This window comes from Vipera berus (genome assembly GCF_964194415.1).
Source record: "Vipera berus genome assembly, chromosome: 2".
NCBI classification, from domain to species: domain Eukaryota; kingdom Metazoa; phylum Chordata; class Lepidosauria; order Squamata; family Viperidae; genus Vipera; species Vipera berus.
The window spans coordinates 288,123,855-288,141,301 of NC_138203.1; the positions used below are offsets into that span (position 1 = coordinate 288,123,855).

At 42.4% G+C, this 17,447-nt stretch overlaps 1 protein-coding gene across 4 annotated transcripts; it reads right to left on the reverse strand.

Moving 5' to 3' along the window:
- Positions 1-212: 212 nt before the first annotated feature.
- Positions 213-8,587, reverse strand: LOC308661430 (zinc finger protein 263-like). 4 transcript variants are annotated; one of them, XM_081316355.1, is made up of 6 exons: positions 8,526-8,587; positions 7,309-7,899; positions 6,767-6,869; positions 6,438-6,508; positions 5,985-6,114; positions 213-2,825 (listed from the first exon to the last, which is right to left on the reverse strand). In XM_081316355.1, the coding sequence occupies exons 2-6, from the start codon at positions 7,801-7,803 to the stop codon at positions 694-696; spliced, it is 2,931 nt and encodes a 976-aa protein (XP_081172481.1). In that variant the 5' UTR covers positions 7,804-7,899; positions 8,526-8,587; the 3' UTR covers positions 213-693. The 4 variants fall into 4 exon arrangements, with proteins under 4 accessions (XP_081172481.1, XP_081172480.1, XP_081172482.1 ...); XM_081316354.1 differs by having other exon boundaries at positions 8,407-8,583; XM_081316356.1 differs by lacking the exon at positions 8,526-8,587 and adding an exon at positions 8,154-8,311.
- Between the last annotated feature and the right edge of the window lie 8,860 nt (positions 8,588-17,447).

Here is a 17,447-nt window from a genome sequence, read left to right on the forward strand (position 1 = left end):
TCCTTCCCCTAATTTCTTATTTCTATTTGTATTTTATATATTAAATATAAAGCCTTTTTTAAATGAGATAAACATGAGGGGAAAAAGATGGTCTCTTATTTATGTGAAATGGCAATGATATAATAATAATAATAATAATAATAATAATAATAATAATAATAATAATAATAATAATAATAATAATAATAATAATAATAATAATAAAAGTTGGAAGGGATCTTGGAGGTCATTTAGTCCAACCCCTGCTCAGGCAGGAAACCCTATACCATGTTAGACAAATGGCAGTCCAGTCTCTTCTTAAAAAACGTCCAGTGTTGGAGTATTCACCGCTTCTAGAGGTAGGTTGTTCCAGTGATTAATTTTTCTAACTGTCAGGAAATTTCTCCCTAGTTCTAGGTCAATTCTCTCTTTGATTAGTTTCCATCCGTTGCTTCTTGTCCTGCCTTCAAAAATCCACTTGTGCCTAGCGTTTGGTTTCCATTAGTAAATTAATCTCTCTGGGGCCTCCAGTTGTGAAGTTTAGACTCAAAAAAACCTCTTTCCTAATTCAGTAAATGTAATAAGGAAATGCATATATTTTAACAACCAAACCTAACAGTTAAACAGATTCCCACCCAAATGTATCTGTATATGGAACATTCAGCCATTGGTCCTCTTCAAATTTTCCCATATTTCACAAGACTTATAGGGCTTCTACACTGTGTGGGTCCTTTTATGAGAGTTAAGATATCGCTTTGTAATAAAATCTTTCCCACACACCATACATTTATAAGGCTTCTCCCCTGTGTGGATCCTTTCATGGGTGTTAAGATAACTCTTTGTAGAAAAACTTTTTCCACATTCCATGCATTTATGCGGCTTCTCCCCTGTGTGGGTTTTTGTATGCGTGTTAAGATAACTGTTTGTAATAAAAGCCTTACCACACTCCATGCATTTATAAGGCTTCTCCCCTGTGTGGATCCTTTTATGGATGTTAAGATAACTCTTCGTTGAAAAACTCTTTCCACACTCCATGCACTCATATGGCTTCGCCCCTCTGTGGATCCTTTTATGGGTGTTAAGATAACTTTTTTTAATAAAAGCCTCGCCACACTCCGTGCATTTATATGGATTCTCCCCTGAATGTATCCTACTATGGTAAATAAGTTGGCAGTTCTTAATAAAGCTCTTTCCACACTCCATGCATTTATGCGGCTTCTCCCCTGTGTGGATCTTTTTATGGGAAATAAGGTCACTGCTCTTACGGAAGCTCCTTCCACATTCCGTGCATTTATAGGGCTTCTCTCCTGTGTGGATCCTTTTGTGAACAGTAAGAGACGAATTTTCACAGAAGCTCTTTCCACACTTTGTGCACTTATATGGCTTCTCCCCTGTATGGATCCAGTAATGGGAAGTAAGAGAAGTACTAAAAGTGAAGCTCTTTCCACACTCCATGCATTTATAGGGTTTCTCTCCTGTGTGGCTCCTTTTATGGGAAATAAGACCATTGCTCTGAGCATAGCTCTTTCCACACTCCATACATTGATAGGGCTTTTCCTCTGTGTGGACTCTTTTATGGGAGGTAAGATGACTGCTTTTAATAAAGCCCTTTCCACATTCAGGGCATTTATATGGCCTCTCCCCTGTGTGGATCCTGTTATGGGAAATAAAAGAACTCCTTTGACTGAAGCCCTTTCCACACTCCATGCATTGATATGGCTTCTCTCCTGTGTGGATCCTTTTATGAGATGAAAGGGAACAACTCTCTCTGAAACTCTTTCCACACTCCGTGCACTTATATGGCTTTTCCTCTGTATGGATTCGTTTATGGGAAGTAAGATGACTATTCTGAATAAAAGCTTTTCCACACTCCATGCATTTATAAGGCTTCTCCCCTGTGTGGATCCAGTTGTGGTAAATAAGATGACTGCTTGTTCTGAAGCTCTTTCCACATTCCAAGCACTTATAGGGCTTTTCCTCTGTATGGATTCGTTTATGGGAAGTTAGATGACTATTCTGAATAAAGGCTTTTCCACACTCCATGCATTTATAAGGCTTCTCCCCTGTGTGGATCCAGCTATGGGAAGTAAGATTACTGCTTCTTCTGAAGCTCTTTCCACATTCCAAACATGTATATGGCTTTTCCTCTGTATGGATTCGTTTATGGGAAGCAAGATGACTATTCTGAATAAAAGCTTTTCCACACTCCATGCATTTATAAGGCTTCTCCCCTGTGTGGATCCATTTGTGGTAAATAAGATGACTGCTTGTTCTGAAGCTCATTCCACATTCCAAGCACTTATAGGGCTTTTCCCCTGTGTGGATCCTTTTATGAACAGTAAGAGAGATGTTTTTGCAGAAGCTCTTTCCACACTCCAGGCATTTATAAGGCTTCTCCCCTATGTGGATCCAGCTATGGGAAGTAAGATGACTGCTTCTTCTGAAGCTCTTTCCATATTCCAAACATGTATATGGCTTCTCTCCTACATGGATCCTTTTCTGAGATGCAAAGGACTCATTTTCACAAGGAAGAGTCAATTTTTTTCCATTGTCTCTGCATATTTTACTTTCTCCTTTGGTTTGGGTTGGATAGTGTTCTTTCACATCTAATTTGTCTTTGAACAGTTTTACGTTTTTCATAATGTGTTTTTTCTTTATTTTTCCTTGTTGGGCAAGAAGGTCTTGCATTGGAGCATCAATGGAAGAACTTTCCCAATTCCAATTATTTGACTGGTTTGTCTCATGTCTCTGTACTTTCATTTGATTTGCAGGCTTCTCCAGTCTGTCTCCACGAGTCATCACTCGGAATGGTTCTGTGGAATTTTCATTTTCTTGTCCATTATTATCTTCAAAGAAAGGAGAAATAAAAATGATAGTAAGTTAGGGAAACAGTTCAAACTGCAGGAAGTTTGAACATAATTAAAGTCAAGCTGCACCAATCTTCTTAGATGCAGCAAAGGCGTTTGAGAATTAGAACTGGACTGTGTTGATTTAAATTTTTGAGAATTTCCTTAAATAGGTAAAATCGACCTAATCTTTGCATAAAGCACAACTAATTGGAAATTTAACAATCCTTCTAAAATACAAAAAACATCATGCTGCATGTTGAATTTGAGAGATCTTCCAGAGCAGGGGTGTCAAACTCAATTTCATTGAGGGCCGCATCAGCATTGCGGTTGCCCTCAGGAGGCCAGGTGGGTATGGCCAGGGTGGGCGTGGCTTACTGTGTGGGCATGGCTAGAGTGCATATGGCCTACTGGGTGGGTGTGGCCAGCTCTACATCATTCACATCAAGGGTGCCTATGGGGGCCTGGGCAGGAGTGGGACAGATCTGAGGGTCTCTGGCAGAAGGAGGGTCTCTGGGCCAGGGCCAAGGCAGTGGGGGCCGTTCCCTTACTGTTTCCAGGATGGCTTCGCGGGCCACATGAAACCACTTTGCGGGCCGGATCCGGCCCCCGGGCCTTGTGTTTGACATGTCTGTTCCAGAGGGAATAGAAATACCAATGTGGAAAATTTTAAGGAATTTAGGATTTTAATGAGCTTTAATAATTTAAAGACGCTGTTAACAAAAAATACAAAAATGGAAGATCAAATAAAATTGATGGAAAAAATTGGTTTTAAAACTGAGAAATTAAAATCAACAAGTTCAGTATTATTATGACCAATATGAACTGATAAAGGAGAACATTTATAGCTCGGTGTTGTAATACTAGTGCTGATGATGTTACCTAGTATGGATAATGAAACATCTGGAAGAAAACAACCAAGCTCAGAGAGCATCAAGGACCCTCTCCCCATGAACTGTATGTTATTTCAAAACAATTCTTTTAAAACGTGGAGTGAAAGAAGGATATGTTAAGCTAGGAGAAAATATGTACGTCATTGTTAGAAAGAATTTCCATGATAAAAATTAATGTTGGCCTAGAATAATATTTGTTTCAAATATCTTTTTAGACAACTGATGTGCCATTTAAACCAGATATATCCAACCTGCACGTTGCAGGCCACATGTGGGCGTGGACAGCTAATAATGCGGCCCCATAAGATATAAAAATATTTTTTAAAAAATAAAGTTTGTTATTTATATACATTAATTATATGTTTTATAGGTGGACCAAGACAATTTCTCTTCACTTAATGCGGCTCAGGGAAGCCAAAAGATTATACTGTGGCAGAATGATAGACATAGGTTTGTATGGCAAGGGAAAAAGCCACAGGTTGAATATCAAATTCTCCAAGATGCAAAGGAAATAAGACCTGGTCTGCCTGATTTGAAATTGAACTTTGCATCCTGCTGTGTGCTTTCAATGAAAGAATGTGGATGTCAACGGTGCTAACATCGGATGTTTTTGCATTTACAACAGATGGAAATATAGCCATCTTTTCCCTTTAGCTTTTAGAGTTAGATGATGCTGGGAGGGGGGATATGAATGAGAGTCCAGACATAACAACACTAAACTTAGCATGGGAATCAAGGTTATTGAGCCCAGAGCTAATAAAGAATTGGAGAGCTGGAGAGGAAGCCCATGCTTCAAGCTAATTGGGGAATGTGATTTATGACTGTTAATTGAAGGAGGAAATTGTGCTTTGATACTATGTGCCCAGGGGAGGGGAATTCAGTTTTTGGCTTTGATTATGTAGTGCCGATATTATGTTACTTGAATAAAAGATCCTTTAAAGTAAACAATGCCTTGAAATTCTTTTGAAGAGTTTCATCTGTCGGAACCATGAGAGTGGGTTGCTGAGCAATAAAAGAATTTTAGAATTTAAAAAGCATGACCTAAGATTTGGGTAATGTAGATTTTTAAAACAATAATTTTAGAAGTGCCATATTGAGAATATGGAACAGATACAAATCCAGATTGTGCCATTACAGCTCTCAACATAATAAGCATTTTACAGAAGAGAAGCAGTCAGCAAAGACAATGAATAACATGTCAAGAACCATTAGAATTTGAGCAAGGGGAATATCAAATGAAATCAAGAGAGCAATTGATGGCAGAAGAATATAGTTGTTGCTGGTTTTCAAACTGTCATCAGAAAGATTCAAGGTAGATAAAAGGACCTATGGTATTCAACAACCTAAGACAGAATTTGAATTTTGGTTGTGTAGAAAGGACAAACGTGTAACTGCTAAAACCTATAAACAATTAAAGAATGTATGATAAAATCGACAAAGAGGTTTTTCACAATATACAGATGTAACAAAATATGTGGTTGAAAGGAGTGAAATTTACATCATGTTACAATCTAAAAGGCAACTTTCATAAACTGTTGTAATACAAAAATTTTCAGAAGTGTATAAAGGTACCTGAAACTTATATTGGAAATGTGGGCAACATCAAGACTGTCGCATTTTGGTGGACAGGTAAAAAAGGCAGAAAATTTGAGATTCAAATACAGGGAACTTTAAAGATAAAATATCCAATTGAAATCAGAATACTTTGTTAGGACTAACGAACAAGCAGCTGGAAAACAGTCATAGAAGATTGCTTCTGACTTCATATGATAACTGCATCGAGACTATTATACCCCCAAAGCTGGAAGGACTCTATATAACTACAACGGTGGATGGCTGATGGAGATGACAGAATTATCAGAGATGACTAAATGACCTCTTTGATTTGAGGAAACACAATATATTGATTAATGATTGGAAAACCCTGATGGACTTCTTGCTAAAAAAAAGAAAAAAATGAACTTCTGGTCTATAAGTTTGAAGATTAGAAAGGATCCAATACGTAAGAGAAAGCTATCATGTAAACTTAAGAGAAAGAAGCAAAATTTTAACATTTCTTAACTTTTTCTATTCTTCTGTTTCCTTTTTTCATTATACTTTTTAAAAATTCGTTTATCACCTTACTCTACCTTCGTTTCCTCTTCAAAACCTGTATTGTTTTTTGTCCTATACATTTGGTAAAATTATAATAAGAAAGACATAGTTGATATCATCTAATTACAGAATGTCTTCCCAAACACTCTATTGGAGAGTAGCAAACTCTTACCCAGAGAGGACACGTTCCTATGATTTTCCACCATGACTTCCCAATGCAGCGCCTTTTGGTCAGGATCCAGCTGAGACCACTCCTCCTCAGAGAAATACACAGCCACCTCCTCAAAGGACACATAGCCCTCCTGAACAAGGAAAAACACATCAGAATAAGACCATTCAGTGAAAGGAACCCCAGCTTCCTTCTGGGTTGGTCTGTCTGTCTGTCTGTCTATCAAGACTTTCTGCATCTGGAAAGCCCACTTCTCAGTGACTTCAGTCCATTTAGCATTTCATTAAAAAGCTTAATGAAAAGTCTTTTTTAAATGGTATTGTGCTAATGTGATTATTTCAGGTATTATCGAGCAGTCTGGCACAATTGCATGTCAAAGAATTTCTAAAATGATCACTCTCTACTTAACAGATGCTCACACCATGATAGCCTTATTTTTTATTATGCTTCTCTTACTTGAGTTGTAAGTTCAATGATTGTTTCAGTTCCAGCATAATAAGCAGGCGTTATCTTCATTCTATTTTTCACTGCATGGGAGACAGAATTTTAACACCCATAATTAACAAAATAGGACTAGGTATTCTACAGAAGATGAAAATGAGTCAGCTGGGATTTCTCTAGGGCAGACATGTCAAACCCGCGATGTCACCTGATGTCACGCAACGTATCGAAGCTTTTTTGACATTGCCGGCAATGGGGTGGACGTGGTTTCCCAATGACGCGTCCGGCCCGCAGGCCGGCAGTTTGACACCCCTGCTCTAGAGAATGGGAGAACCATCAATTACCTCCTGAAGTATCCTGACTTGGACCCTCCTGTGAGATCCTCATCTCCTGAAGAGGATTTGATGGATTCCGCCTTCCCTCAGGACCTCTGATCTTCACAACAGACTTGAAATAGGAGAAAGGAGGGGAAAAAAAGATTTAATGTACACTCCAGAACAGGGGTCCCCAACCCCCAGCCTGTGGACCACTACCGGGCCACGGAATGCCAGCAACCGGTCCATACAAACAAAGTCCCATCTGTGGGATGCAGGCAGCACACAAAACCATGCTCCCTCTGGTCCATGGAAAAACCTCTCTCCACGGAACTGATCCCTGGTGCCCAAAAGGTTGGGGATTGCTCCAGAACATTAAGTTGATTCGCGTTCTCTGAATGCAAACCTGAAAACCCCCAATATCCATCAGTGAGGCTGAATGAGACACTAATGGAACAATGTCCTACAAGGATTAGGAAAACGTCTCCATGTAATTTAAACGCCAGAGAAGTCTCAGAGGGAAGGGTGAAGAATTCAAACACATTCTTTATTTCCCCTTTGGGGCTCCCCACCTGCAACTTGACCTGCTCCTTTTGTTCCTCCACCTGACTCAAAAGGAAGGCTTCCAACAGAGCCACCGCCTGGGAGCTGGTCTCTGCTCCACACTCCCGCACCCAACTCTCCATCTCTGGGGGCAGAAGGATCAGGAGCTGCTCCAGAACAACTAGGTCCAGCATCTGGGTTTTGGTGTGCTTTTCTGGTCTCAGCCATCGCCTACAAATGTCATGGAGTCGGCTGCAAAGTCCTCGGGGACCCTCAGCCTCCTGGTATTGGATGCTCCTGAAGTTGCAGGGCTGAACTTCTGAATGGAGGGTGGGTTCCTCTTCCAGGATCTTCTGCCCGCTTCTTGCCCAGATCTCCCCACAGCTGCCAGGCTGAACAACTGAAGGACCTTTTCCAGTCGCTCCACTTGCTAAAAGTTGTGTCTCCATCCTGTCTCTGTCCTGTAAGGCAACTCCAGATGGGTACAAGGAATCTTCCGGCTCTCCTAAAGACATTTCATTCATAAGTCTGCTTCTTGAAATTCTGTTGCCGCCTGTCTTTAGCTAAGAAATAAATTTGTGTACGTGCAAAGATGTAGAAATCACTTCCAATTTGTGTACCTGAGATGGAAAAAAGAAAAAGAATTTCAAGAATTAGAAAGTGGAGAATTTAACCACCGAACAACAGTCATCCCCATGGAAGGAAAGGTTTTTCTGAGCTGGTCTATGATTGCAATAGGGTTCAGCAGATGGGGTTCTTGCGGGAGGGGGGGGCTGCATTTTGGAGCACTTTATATTTCTCTTGGTCACAAGAAAAAGCTTCCTTTTAAAAACTTGCCCTCTGCATTCCCCCCCCCAAGAAGGATTTACACAACCTGCCAAAGAAATGCCCCTGGCTGCGGATGCCCCATTTCCCTTTTTCTGGGGACACGCAAGCGAGTTCACACAACCCTGCTTCCTCGCCCAGCTTCTCTCCTCTCCTGCTGGACCTCCGCCAGGCCGGCCCTCCTCTCCCCCAACTCGGGCTCTTCTTCCCGGACACGGGCAGGAAGGGACCCCAGGATCCCCGCCGCCTTCCTGGGATCCCCGGTTCTTCTTCTGCTGCTGCTGCTCTGGAGCTCCACTTACCCCCTGCATGGAGAGGGCGGCTGGGGAACATGGGACCCGGGATCGGACCCAGAGGAGAGCTGGGCACGGGTCTCCCCCTCCTCCGCCTCCCTTTACACGGGAAGAGCCCACCTCCCCACCTAAGACAGGTGTGAATCTCTTCCCCCGCGAGACTCTCCCGCCAATTCTTCGTCTCCCGCGGAGCTCCAGGGGTTAAGGAGCGAGAGTATGGTGTCCTAGAGCGGCAAGGCTCACAGCCGTCACTTCCTTCGCAGCCTCCTCTGGAAAAGACTTTCGCCCTCCAATGGCCCATTGGGGAAGCGCTCGGTGTTCCCTTCTCTTGCTAGAGTGCGCCCTCTGGAGGAGTCAATGCGGAATTCAGGTGCTCATGCTCAGGGAGTGTCAGGGAATTGCGCAGTAGGTGTCCACGTGAAGTCATATAGATGCTTAGCCAAACTTGTAGCGTTATATAAATATAAATACTGCTATCATGTCACATTATAATATATATATAATATATATGAGGCATTTTATATATGTGTGTGTGTGTACACACACACACACACATATATATATACATATACATACATGCATACATACATACATATATATATATTGTCCTCGGACAAGCGCTGGCTCTTCGGCTTTGAGCACTATATAAAAAGGTAAAGGTTCCCCCGCACATGTGTGCTAGTCATTTCCAACTCTAGGGGCCAGTGCTCATCTCCATTTCAAAGCCGAAGAGCCAGCGCTTGTCCGAGGACGTCTCCGTGGTCATGTGGCCGGCATGACTAGACACCAAAGGCGCACGGAACGCTGTTACCTTCCCACCGTAGTGGTCCCTATTTTTCTACTTGCATTTTTATGTGCTTTCGAACTGCTAGGTTGACAGAAGCTGGGATGAGTAACAGGCGCTCACTCTGTTACATGGCACTCGGGATTCGACCCACCAAACTGACAACCTTCTGATCAACAAGCTCAGCGTCCTAATCCACTGAGCCACCACATCCCTCTGTGTGTGTGTGTGTGTGTGTGTGTGTGTGTGTGTGTGTGTGTATAATTTTATTTCTAATCTGTCTTTTACACTTGGACTACAGTTTCTTTTCGCATAAAGACTGATTCAAAGAATGAGTTAAGCATCTCTGCCTTCTTTCTACTGCCTGTTACTTCCTTGCCATCTTCTCTCTTTAGTGGACCGACTGTTTTCTTGACCGTTTTCTTTTTATTTATATGTTGAAATAAACTTTTATTGCAAATCTTCATTCATTTTGAGCTTTTGCTTTCCTGACTTCATCTTTGCAGATGCCGGCTATCTGCTGATATTCTGCCTTAGTTATGTATTCCTTTTTTCATGTTTTGCACTTATCCTTTTTGTCTTTCAGTTCATCAGAAAGATCTTTGTGCAACTATGCTGGTTTCTTCTTCGATTTCTTGTTTTTCTTTTAAAGTAGTATTGTGTTGGACTGGGCTTTTATGATTTTTTATATTTTATGATCATATTTTTCAGAGTTTCCCATGCTTCTTGAGTTGTTTTCCCCTTTAGGATTTTTATCCATGGAATTTTTCTTAGGCTCTGAGTTTGTTAAAATCAGCTCTTATAATGTTTAAGACACTGGTTGGATTATATTCTATTGCTTGTGTTTGCATTATATTGAATTCCAATATGATGTGATCACTCTCGCCCAAGAATCCAGCAACTTCTACTCCCTCTATCACTTCTTCTCTATTAGTAAGAACTTTAAACCTCATGCACACAACCTGTTATTCTTTATGACCTTGCATGTACCATTGGCAAAAATTACTTTATATCCTTCATTTTATAAGCAAGACATACTCAGCCAATTGTGATCTAAATCTGGTACACATAAAAACTTAATGAATGATTTACCGTACATATATTGTTCGTAAATATATTGTTCCTTCCTCCTATACAAATGATTACCATTTGCCAGGCTTACATATTCTTGGGCAGCTGATTCCATACTGAAAAAAGTTTTGGTTTATTTACAACAGTGGTCCCCAACCTTTCTGGCTTCACGGCCCAACAGGGGCGGGGTAACGGGGATGGTTTTGTTTGAATGGCAGGCATGCGCGCAAGCGTGCATAGCTCCATTTGCAGAAACATAGAGCTTTGTATGCACATTGCTCACGCAAGTGGAACTGCATGCATGCACTGCATGTACACACATGCTTGCCCACTACTCGCGCGGCCTAGTTCTGAATGGGCCGACCAATAGTATGCCACATGGGCCTGGGGACCCTTGATTTACAGTATTTTCTCCACTGCCAAACAACCAAATATCTTTAGTATGTTTGCCTTCATCACAGAAATTTGTGTCTTCCTTCTTCCATTGTTGTGCTGTTTTACTCCTGTTTGTAGCTTTTAATCTTACTGGACAATTTATCTGGATATGTTGAATGGATCCACATGCAGAGCATCATTTTACTACACAGATTTTCTCTCCCACCTTGTTATCTCACTGGAATGCAGCTCCTGACTGAGATGTAAATTACTATTGTTTCTCCCACCTGCAGTGTTTCTCTCTAATCTTTTCTGTTCTTCTTCTAAAAGCCTCCCAGTTACATAACTCATAAATAATGCTAGTCCATGGACTCAAGACTTGTTATTAACACGTGTCAAGTATCGTCAAGGAAACTCAGCACAGCATATACTTTTGTGTGCTTCTGAAAACACTATTCCTCATTCTTTTAATTCAAGTAAGGTTTTCCTCATAAATTGAAGGTGATCTGACCAACTTTCTCCAGACTTTAGCCTTGCTCTATAAAGTTTTCTGGTAAGAGTTACTATACTGCTTCCTGTTTCTCTTTTATAAATTCTGTGTAAGGCAAGCCAGCATTTTCTAGCACATTAGCCCCCCTACACACACCTATCTTCCAAGCACAAAATTATGCTGGCTGATGTGGTTTCATTTTGTCTTTGTCCCTTCTTATTAAGATCTGCTGGAGGATTGTTTACAACTGTCCGCAAATCCTCCCTCCTCCGTAGAAACACCTCTATCTTTAGGCTCCATGAGAAATAATAAATAAATAAATTCCTCTCATTAAAATGAGCCACAGGAAATCCTCCTCCCATTTCTGTAACAGATAGCATTGTGCTGTCCTCAGCCTCCTTCAGATTCATAGAGAAACTTTTACTGGTGCTTCATTTCTGGGCCCTAGACATAGAGGACACAGAAGAAAAAGGCAGGAAAAAAGGGAAACTCCACCCTCCACAACAACCAATCACAGTGCAGAATGCCACTCGCAGGAGCCAGCACTCTCCAACCAATCAAGAAGAAGAAGAAGAAGAAGAAGAAGAAGAAGAAGAAGAAGAAGAAGAAGAAGAAGAAGAAGAAGAAGAAGAAGAAGAAGAAGAAGAAGAAGAAGAAGAAGAAGAAGAAGAAGAAGTAGTTGGAAGGGACCTTGGAGGTCATCTACTCCAACCCCCTGCTCAGGCAGGAAACCCTATACCATTTCAGGCCAATGGCTGTCCAGTCTCTTCTTAAAAACCTCCAGTGTTGGAGCATTCACCACCTCTGGAGGCTTCCACTGGTTAATTGTTCTAACTGTCAGGAAGTTTCTCCTTAGTTCTAGGTTGCTTCTCTCCTTGACTAGTTTCCATCCGTTGCTTCTTGTCCTGCTTTCAGGTGCTTTGGAGAATAGCTTGACTCCCTCTTCTTTGTGGCAGCCCCTGAGATATTGGAACACTGCTATCATGTCACCCCCTCACCCTTCTCTTCATTAAACTACACATACCCAATTCCAGCAACCCTTCCCTATAACTGTGTGTTCTGGCTCACTACTCCAGCTACTACATTTAAATATCATCTATCTATCTATCTATCTATCTATCTATCTATCTATCTATCTATCTATCTATCTATCTATCCTATGTATCTTCAAATAAATAATCAATGCAGGTGCTCATGCAGAGAGGGTAGCAAAGGGAGATTTTCCAGGAGGGGGGGGAAGGAAGCTGTCTCCCCCAAATCAAGAACCTTCTCAACCCAACTACTTTTAACAGTATTCTTCTTACTCCAGAGACTCAAAATAATCTTGACTTTTCCCCAATCCATTGCAGTGGCTTCTCTCTCTCTCTCTCTCTCTCTCTCTCTCTCTCTCTCTCTCTTTCTCTCTCTCTCTCTCTCTCTCTCTCCCCCCCCCCCTCTCTCTATGTATGTGTTACACAGAAATTTACACTTTATCATTAGCATTTTTTCCAATAATTTTATTGAAGGTTACAGTATGCAAATAAAACTAATTGTTGTTGTTAGTTGCGAACTCGTGTCCGACCCATCACGACCCTATGGACAATGTTCCTCCAGGCCTTCCTGTCCTCTACCATCTTCTGGAGTCCATTTAAGCTCATGCCTACTGCTTCAGTGACTCCATCCATCCACCTCATTCTCTGTCGTCCCCTTCTTCTATTGCCCTCAATCTTTCCCAGCATTAGGCTCTTCTCCAGTGAGTCCTTCCTTCTCATTAGGTGGCCAAAGTATTTGAGTTTTAGCTTCAGGATCTGGCCTTCTAAAGAGCAGTCAGGGTTGATCTCCTCTAGGACTGACCGGTTTGATCACCTTGCAGTCCAAGGGACTCGCAGGAGTCTTCTCCAGCACCACAGTTCAAAGGCCTCAATTCTTTGGCGCTCAGCCTTTCTTATGGTCCAACTTTCACTGCCATACCTTGCAACTGGGAAGACCATAGCCTTGACTATACACACTTTTGTTGACAGGGTGATAGAGTTACATAATACAGAAATATTTCTTAAAGTTAAAAAAAGTGCAGAAAATGGAAAAAGAAAGTAAAATAAACCTTTCACACTGAACGGAGTTGAAGGTTGTTCTTAGCTTAGCAGGGGTGTCAAACTCAATTTCATTGAGGGCCGCATCAGCATTGCGGTTGCCCTCAGGGGGCCGGGTGGGTATGGCGAGGGTGGGCGTGGCCTACTGGGTGGGCGTGGCTAGAGTGCATATGGCCTACTGGGTGGGCATGGCCAGCTCTACATCGTTCGCATCAAGGGTGCCTATGGGGGCCTGGGCAGGAGTGGGACAGATCTGAGGGTGTCTGGGAGAAGGAGGGTCTCTGGGCCAGGGCCAAGGCAGTGGGGGCCGTTCCCTTACTGTTTCCAGGATGGCTTCGCGGGCCACATGAAACCACTTTGCGGGCCGCATCCGGCCCCCGGGCCTTGTGTTTGACATGTCTGGCTTAAGGGAACAGGTTGGGCAGGACTAACACTATAAAAATAAAAATGCATATATTTCAACAACTAAATCTACAATTTAAAAAGATTCTTGTTCAAATGGATCCATATATAGGAAATTCTCTAAGTGCTGACTTGAAGGTTTTTTTTTCCAGATTTATATGGCTTTTACCCTGTACGGCTCCTTTTATGGAAGTTAAGATAACTGTTTCAGCAAGGAAGAAGGCTACTAAGGCAAGCCAAAATAAAGAAGTACGGAGCAAAAGAAGAAAAAGATAAACTGATGGAGAAACATAAAGACTGAACGCTGTGGTTTTTGTCACTGCACGTTTTTTTTGTTCGTCAGAAAGTTCATTTCTAACTGTATATTTTTCCCCTGCTCTCTGCACCTGTTGTGATAACTTATCTGGTAACCATAGTGAATCCCATATGACTAGCTATGTTATGGTTTCAGTCCGTTTATTGCGCATGTCTAGAGAAAGTTCTTTGCTGTTACTGTCTGTTACGTTAGGATGTAGTGAGCTAGCTCTGTATAATATATATTTAGTTTTTATATTTTTGTAAGTAAAAGATATTTAGTAAGATTATGCGTCGTGTTTTTATTGCCTTCCTGCAAGCATATCATGCATTCTCTGAAGCACGGTCCGTCGCCCTCTACAAAGGTGATTTTTACCTTGACATTTTGGTAGCAGAGGATGGTTTGATTTATGTTTTTGGAGATGCATGTTTCTGCGGCTGTTATCAGTTAGTTAGTGCTAGTGAGGCAGCGGTGATTAACTGCTGAAACATGTCAGGAAGGAAGCCACGGCTGAAACGGGAGGCCAGGAGCTTGTCTGTTGGGCATCTCCCTTCGACCTTAAGGACTCCGATAGCTTCGGCCACACGCCTTGGAGAAGACGCACCTGCTCCTGTCTACGATGCAAGGTCAGTCACTCCTTTTTCTACTTTTCCAAGCTCCCTGGCAGCTGCTTTTGGAAATGTTCACACTCCAGGGGCTCAAGATGAATTTCAAAGGCTTGGAGCGAAACCTAAAGTTCAGCCAAAGAAAATTTCTTCTGCTCCTTCAAGCCCCAAGCAAACTATGCGAGATAGGGCTATGCAAGGCTACTGTGAACAAATTGGGGTTTTTGAAAGGCGTTTGCAGCAGGCAAAGGAATATGTGTCAATGGTTCAGCAATATGAGAGGAATTATGAGCATGAACCGGCCATATTGCCACACCCACAAGGAGAAGCCATATTGCCTCCTTCTTTCCCAAAGCCAAAGTCACGCCCATCATTGAGTGTCATGCAAGACGAATGGGAACCGGAGGCTCCTATGTCACATGATCATGGGCTGTCTCAAAGGACATACAGAGCCACAGTGATGCCTGAAGCAAATGTTATAGCACCATCTACTGGTGAAGCTGCATTAAGACATGAATTGGAGCTCTCACTCTCGCAATTGTCTATGGAGGAGTCTTTGCTCAGAGATACAAGATTTCTGCCGTTATCTGAGGCTCCAGCCCCTGATGGTGCTAGGATTCCTGTTACTATTGCTTCTCCTGTTAATATTGCTTCTATGCAAGCCCCTCTACCTGGCAGAGCACAGCCATATTTAACCCACATGCAATTGCCACCGGGTTCTTATATGCGAAGGCCAGTGTCATCTGCAGATTATGCTAATGCACCAGCCCCAGCGCCAGCGTCTCCTGCTGGCCAGGGTGGAATAGCAGCTCAAAGACAGTCACAGCCAGCACCAAGACTACCGGCAGCTTCAATGCAACTGCCGCATGTCCAGGCACGGACGCCACTGGTGCCCCCTGCAGGTTATGGTCGGATTGCACAACCTGCACAGCCAGTACCTCAATTGCATATTCCTCATCAAACACCTTCCATTGTACCACTGGCTGGTGATTCAAAATTAAAGAAGTCAGGACAGAATTACAGGGCATGGGTCAGTGAGGTTGGACTTTTGTTACGCAGAGAAGGTACTCACATGATGGTGTTTAATCCTCCTGCCCAGCCATGGTCTCCTGACATATGGGACTTGGATAATAGAGCATGCACAACATTATTGATGTCAATGGACACTGAATTGCAGCTCACGTTTTTACAAGATGCAACTGCCCAACAAATTTGGACTCAGTTAGAGACATGTTATCGGCCTACATCAATTGAGTCTACATGTTTGCTTTTGTCTGAGTTCCATGGTTCCAGATTAAAACCTGGTGAACATATTGGAGCACATTTGACTAAAATGAAAGGTATTAGAAAAGAATTGGGTGAAAAAGGCTATCCTATTGATGATTTTCAAATGATCAGCATTATCATCAATTCTTTGAATCATGAGTGGAAAGATGCTATTTCCAAGATCAATCAAGTGCCTATTGCTCAACGCACAGTGGATCATGTATGCAGGATCTTAGCCGAAGAAGAGGCACTTATGCAAGCTGCGCCACATTTAAGGGAACCACCTGCATCAAGAGCTTCAGCGAGGCGTGCCTTCCGTGGAAGGACCTACATTCCAAGAATGCGAAGATGCTACATCTGCAATCGTGTGGGACATGCCACCCGGGATTGTCCCCAACGAGTTCCAGCGCCCGTCACATACCAGCCCAGAGGAACAGATTCCAGAGGAGGCAGAGGTAGAGGCGGACGACAAAGTCGTGGTCGTGGTTCCAAGCGTGATCCACAAGCTCCACTTGTCACATTGGTTGTGACCAACGATCCACAGCCTCAACCAGAGTATGACAGACGACTTCTTTGGACTTTGGACAGTGGAGCAGCATTACATGTTACCTACAGAAAAGAGCTTTACACTGAGATGCACGAGCCTGAACCTGAACTTCGTGAACTTTACTCTTTTTCCAATCATCCTGTTCAGGTCATGGGAAAAGGAACTGTCTACATTGAGGAGCTTGATGCTCTCATTCCAAATGTTTACTACGTTCCGTCTGCCAGTAGTAATTTGCTTAGTCAGAGTCATTTGTCTAGGTTTTCTCATTTTCAGGTCCACCATCTTGAAAAAGCAAGTTATATAGTCAAAGACGGAGATATTGTTGCTGAAACCATGTTGATTGGTGGTGTTTATTACTTAAGACCAAAGCCTAAGCAGCAAGAGCAGGCAAGTATACACGTTCCAAAGAGCACAGGCCCAGAGAGAGACGTCCCAGAGAGAGATCCTGTTGCTACTCCAAAGGTTCCTAATAATGATAAAAATACAAAAAAGACACAGGTTGCTCACAGCAAGCCTGGGGTTCCTAACAAAAATGCTAATGTTGAGAATTCACTAACAGGTAAACCTTTGCATTCCAGGTGTATCCATAAGTGGCACAGAAGATTGGGTCATGCCAGTTTCCGTGTTCTGAAGAAGATGCCAGAGTTCGCAAGAGGTTTGGATCTAAAGGGGTGTAAGGTGTTTTTGGACTGTGCTGTCTGCAAGAAAGCCAAATCCAAAGCAGCAGCAATTCCAAAACGCGCTACACGCCTGTCAACACGCATTTTTTATTTGGTACACACTGACATAGTTGGTCCTTTTGAACCCACACTTGGTGGTAAAAGATATTTCTTGACAATCGTTGATAATTATTCTAGATATGGATATGTATATCCTATGAAAGAAAAATCAGAGACCTTTCAGATCTTTAAAGACTTTGCTAGTCTTGTCTATACCCAATTCGACGTCAACATTGCCAGAATCCAGAGTGATCGTGGTGCTGAATTCATGTCTCAGCGTTTCCAGGACTGGATGCGTGAGAATGGGATAGTACATCAGACATCCGCTCCTTATACTCCAGCTGAAAATGGAGTGGCAGAACGCAGAAATGGAGTTCTGCAAACCATGATGCGTTGCCTCCTTGAAGATGCTAACCTCAGTCTTCCA

Coding starts and splice junctions, on each gene's coding strand:
- LOC308661430 (XM_081316355.1), bottom strand. CDS start 7,803: ATGAATGAAATGTCTTTAGGAGAGCCGGAAGATTCCTTGTACCCATCT. Junction 6,870..7,308: donor AGGAGCAGGTCAAGTTGCAG/GTGGGGAGCCCC, acceptor TCCTATTTCAAG/TCTGTTGTGAAGATCAGAGG. Junction 6,115..6,437: donor TCATTGAACTTACAACTCAA/GTAAGAGAAGCA, acceptor TTCCTTGTTCAG/GAGGGCTATGTGTCCTTTGA.